Source organism: Chrysochloris asiatica, unplaced genomic scaffold, assembly GCF_000296735.1.
Source record: "Chrysochloris asiatica unplaced genomic scaffold, ChrAsi1.0 scaffold00139, whole genome shotgun sequence".
NCBI lineage: Eukaryota > Metazoa > Chordata > Mammalia > Afrosoricida > Chrysochloridae > Chrysochloris > Chrysochloris asiatica.
In genome coordinates this window covers 8,515,471-8,521,266 of record NW_006408657.1, presented here as the reverse complement: position 1 = coordinate 8,521,266, position 5,796 = coordinate 8,515,471, and the positions used below count along the sequence as shown (strand labels likewise).

The following is a 5,796-nucleotide window of genomic DNA, read 5'->3' as shown; positions in this document are numbered from 1 at the left end:
CATTAATGTGTTAAAAAAAAAATGAACCAACCAGAATTATTTGCAACCAGAATTATTTTAAAAATTTGCAACCAGAATTATTTTAAAACACAAACATAACTCAGAAATGAGCTATTGCTTATTCTGAAATTTGATTTATAAGGAGGAAAATATAGAGGGCCTATTGTAATTATGAGAGGATAATGTTCAAACCTGGAGAGCTAATGAATGAATTTTAACTGCCAATCTTATGGTTCAAACTGATCTTGTGGTCTTGCTCTTATCCTACAGCACTACACCATGACTCCAGATACCCTATAGTAGGTCGCTAAGAGTTGGAACTGGCACGACAGCTCTTAACAACAACACTTTATTTAAATTATGATCGCTTAGGAATATTCCAAAAAGATACAATAACAATTATGAAAATAGTTTCAATTATAGTTAAAACCAAGACAAATTTTGAGACGAATGAGTTTTTTTTTATTTGTTCTTAGAAGTCAAAGGAGCACCCTTGATAGTTGAGGACACCCCAGTGCTTAGGAGTTTAACATTTTCTCGTATAAAATTGCGCCTATGAATTATCCTTTGTTCAAAAGTCTTGTTAGAACTATCGATTTTGGCTGGTACATTTCTTGGTGGCATAGTACGTTGAGGTAATCCATTAACTTCAAACAACCAATACATATTTGCTGTCTGGAAACAAAGAAAGGGAGAAATTTTATATGAAGAATATATAATATTATATAATATATAATAATAATCCAGGGACTAAGAGAAAAGTGGAAAAAATCTACTATAATTGACCTCTCTTCTTCTCCAAGTAGGGTATGGAAAAGGCACAAAACTCAAGCTATCCCTATACTGACATAATCTTAATGTAGAAAATAAATTAAAGAAAGTTACTTGGCTTTATGAATTCATAATCAGTCAATAAAACTTTTGCCACCACTGAAGTGCTAAACATCCCTCTGATGTGAGGAGAAGCAATCTATTTGGTTTGCTTGAAACTGTTGCCCAGTATGAATCATGTTTTTGATGTTGTTAAGTGTCTTCAAGTTGGTTTGGACTCATAGTGATCCTGTGTAGGGTTTCTGAGGTTAGTGGGCTTGACTTTCAGTAGCAGTCCAGTGCTTATCCTACAGTACCACACCAGGACTCCAGTATGAAATATATGAGCTAATGAAAACAATACTTTGCAAGATGAACTTATATGTAAGCATTTAGGTGTTACTATAGAATTGACTGGCACAGCACCTTGGCTTCTGCTTTTTTAGATTAAGAAAGTCAAAAGATTATATGATTACATAAACATTCTAAGAGTGGTGGAAAATCCTTGACAGCATCCTTAATCTAAATCCAAGTCAGTACAATTTTTACAGCAACTAATTTAAAAATCCTTCTTTTTCTTTTCTGTATATATGCACAATAAAGCAACATTGAATTAGGCCATGTAGTGTTTTCTGCATGATTGTGTTCATACTTACATATCATTGTTCTTGCAGAATTTCCTGATCCCAACTACATTGATCTAAACCTTTTTATTAACACTCATGCTTAGAAAACTAATTCAGAATAAACCCAGTCCAAGTGAATAGCGCAGTGTAGTTTGCCATGGAGTGTGTTATCAATGAATGTTGATTATTGTTGTTAAGTACTGTCAAGTCGATTCCGACTCATAGTAACCCTGTATAGGGTTTCCAAGGAGAGACTGGTGAGTTTGAACTGCCGACCTTGAATTCAAACAGACCTTTGCAACCCAGTGTTTTATCCCACAGCATCATACCATATGGTATATTCATTTCTTGTACTTCTGGCCCGGCATTATTTTAATTATGTCTGACCTTTTAATTTGGTGTTTGTAGTTATTCTGAATCCAGATTCAGTGAGTCAAACGAGGACCAAACCAAGAACCATACTGAATGTGGGTTAGATAATATTTTATTTTACACAAGGATATTCATTTTGAAAACCAAAACTACATTTTGATGACTGTTGAGTATATCATTGTAAATTTCTCATTACAAGTGACCCACTTCCTGGGTACAACTAAGTGAGCTACATAAAGAGACCTACACCCATACCTGACCCCTGGTGGTTACACATGAGTAAACTACAAGAAAGGACATTAGCCTAGTCTTGCATTTGGGGTACAACTAAGTGAGCTACAAGAAGGGGCCTGCACTCACACCTGGCATGTAGTGGGTAAGAATAAGGAAACTAAGGAATCTGCACTTAGGCATGGAAAATGTTGAGTACAAACAAGTGGACTAGATGAAGGCACCTGCATCCAGCATATACTTGGTCTAAGTGAGTGAGCTACATTAAGTGACATGCACCCATGCCTGGTTCTACCGGGTACAGATGCGGAACTACATGTAGTGACTTTAACTTTTTTTTTTTTTTTTTTACTTTCTATAAGAAGATTCCTATAAAGAGACTTATTTTTTTTAATTTAATGCAATACATTTTTTATTTTGATTTGTTTTAATGTTTTACTGTGAATTATGTGACAATTTACATGGGAGAACATTAGCTTTACATTCATCCTATAGTATATTGTTTCATTGCCATGGTTACAATCCCCTCCATGTATCATCAACCAACCAAAGGGCATACCCTACAAGCCTGCTCCCCGGTCGTCAGCCACACAGCCCCTCTCCCTCTCTGAGTCTAGAGTCCCCAGCCGCTCCATGTCTCCACGTCATCGTCTCTGCCTCCATCTCTGGTGTCATTGTTTCTATGGGTAGGGTCCCATACTTCACTCTTCTCCCTTGATGGTCCCAGGGACCTCCATTCCTGGACTGCATAGTCAATCACTCCCCTCCTTTTGCTACAAACATCTACCTTTACATTTCCAACCCTCACAGTCAGTCCTGATAACAATTATTCACTATTGTATTACAAGAGACCTATCCGCATCTCCTTTCATCAGTCCCACCCAGACAGATTGGATACTATTCAGTGGAGATTCTACCTTCCTCCACACCCTCTGGATCTAGGTTCCCTCTTGAAAGCTTGTCTTGCCTTTGTAGCCCCCCTTCCGCATTTTGGATAGCCAATGTCCAAGTTGCCCATCCCTATCTACTCTATATAGAGGGGGTGGAAAAGATCATCACTGTAAAGATTTGTTCCCTCTTTTGAGCTACTGCATCCATAGGTGTAGGTGAAGTTCATCAAATTGTATCAAATTTCTCTTTTTTTCCACTTCTTTCTTCTTCTAGTTGAGCTCTAATCATCCAGTCAATGAAGCTAGGTCAACTGGATATTATCTGCAAGTGTGGGTGTTCTTGTGCATATGCCGTCTCTTCTTATCTGCTGAATGCTTCACTCTCCACTCTAGTCCTCTGTGGCTATGTAACTGACTCTGGGCCCAGGAGTCCCCAGGTCTTGCCACAATGCTGGCCAACCAGGTCTCCACCCATGTTCACAGGAGTCTATTGAACCGTGTAGAGCTTAGCTAGCAGCTTCATTGCTGTTTTTCCCTCACTTCTCCTTACTGGTGTAAAGATACTATTTTTAAAGTCTTAATTTTTATTGAATGTATTTCAATGAATTATCAAGCAATTTTGCAATGTGATGCTGATGAATATATATATATATATATATATATATATATATATATATATATATATATATATATATATACATATATATATATATACACACACACACAATATGTATGAATATGCAATAGTTGTATATATGTGTGTATATATATCTCTAGAAAGCTTTTCTGATGGTTTTAGGGAATTAACAAATCCTAGGGACACTTTTCAATCAAGGATTGTAAGAACAGTTGGTGCATAATCATCCCAACTCCCTTTTCCCTTCCATTCAGATGGGATCATTCATTTTGTGTATGTGAATATTATTTTATTATATTTTATGTGAAATTTACAAAGAAAATATAAATTCCATTCAACAATTTATGCACAAATTGTTCTCAGACTTTGTTTACAACCCCCCACAATGTGTCAGCACTCTCATTATTTCTGCCCTTCTTGCTCCTCATCTTTACATTTTTTGCTATTGAGTAACCATTGACCAGCTGATCTCAGACAGTTGACTGTTAATAGTTTATATGGCAATGTATTATATAGATGAAAGGTAACCTCCATAGTAGTTTCAGTTCCAGGTTATAAGTAAATAAAAGAGTATCTTAGGGCAATAATCTCTGGGTTTCCTCTAGTCTGATCAGTCCAGTCAGTCTGGTCTTTTTTTATGAATTTGAGTTTCCAGGACTTTCTATTGTGTCCTTCGTGGTAACATTCAGTAGTGGTAGCTGGGCACTTTTACCATAATTCAAATGTGTCAATATTTTCTAGCCTCCCTTATAACTAACTGTCCAGTAAGGCGATTGGAAATACCATAGCTTGGGTCTGGGTGCACCTTAGTCCTCAAAGTGACACCTATACTCCTTAACAATTTAAAGAGGTTTTCTGCAGTAGACTTCACTAATGTAATACCTTGTATGATTTCTTGACAGCCGCCTTCCATGGCCATTGTTCATAGATTCAAATAAAATGAAATTATTGACAGCTTAAATATGTTTTCCATTTATCATGATGTTGCTTATTGGCCCAGTTGTGAGAATTTTTCTTTTCTTTGTGTTGAAAGTGATAGTCACTATAATCTTTGATCTTCATCAGTAAGGGCTTCAAGTCCTCTTCACTTTCAGGAAGCAAGGTTGTGTCACCTGAATATTGCAGGTTGTTACTGAATCTTCTTTATAGTCTGATGCCACATTTGTCTTCATAGAGTCCAGCTTCTTGTATTATTTTTTCACCATACAGACTGAATAAGTATAGTGAAAGAATACAACCATAACACACTTTTCCTGATTTTAAACCAGGCAGTAAGTAGTCCTTGTTCTGTTTGAAAGACTGCCTCTTGGTCTTTGTACATGTTCCCCATGACTCAATTAAGTGTTCTAGAATTCCTATTCTTTGCAATGGTATCCATAATTTGTTATGACTGATTTAGTTGAATAAATTTGCAGAGTCAATAAAACATAGGTAAACATCTTTCTGGTATTTTCTGCTTTTTGCCAAAATCCATCTGGCATGAGCAATGATACCCTTCATTCCGTGTCCTCTTTGAAAGCAGCTTGAATTTCTGGCAGTTTCTTGTGGGTATACTACTGAAAACATTTTTGAATGATCTTCAGCAAACTAACTTGTGTGTGATATTAATGATATTGTACTATAATTTCTGTATTTTGTTTGATCAATTTTCTTGTATTTCTCACAAGTAGGAGGGGAAATTAACAAGGCCATGGATATTGGACGTGAAAGATAATGGAATTATTCCACAAGTTTTTGAAGTCCCCTTGTACAGACCTCTTCCAGACTGTTGGCTAAGTTGTCTTTCAAATTTCTTGGCATGGATAAGGGAGAACATCCAGCTGCATCTGTTTGTTGAAACATTTCAATCATATTCAATGATATTTTAGGGCCTTGTCTTCCATCAATGTCTTCAGTGTGCTTTGAACTTCTTCCTTCAGTACCACCAGTTATTGATCATATGCTACCTCCTAAAATGGATGAATAGCAACCAATTATTTTTGGTGCAATGACTCTGTATTTCATCCATCTTCTTTGATGCTCCCTACATCATTAGTGAACTCAAATGGACTGGTATTGGCCATTTTGAATCTGACAACCACATGGTTTACTATGCCAGGAATGACAAATTGAAGAGGAATGGTGTGGCATTCATCATCAAAAAGAACATATACAGATCAGTCATGAGGCACAACACTGTCTGTGATAGGATAATATCCATACGCCTAAAGGGAAGTCCAGTTAATACTAC

The 5,796-nt window shown here is 36.5% G+C and overlaps 1 protein-coding gene across 1 annotated transcript in view; it reads right to left on the bottom strand.

Moving 5' to 3' along the window:
- Positions 1–462: 462 nt before the first annotated feature.
- Positions 463–5,796, bottom strand: part of LOC102822611 (chromosome unknown open reading frame, human CXorf30) — a 170,223-nt gene continuing 164,889 nt past the window's right edge. Inside the window, exon 23 of the mRNA XM_006870158.1 lies at positions 463–675. Coding sequence (XP_006870220.1) covers positions 463–675 — 213 coding nt within the window. The remainder of the gene's footprint in view (positions 676–5,796) is intronic.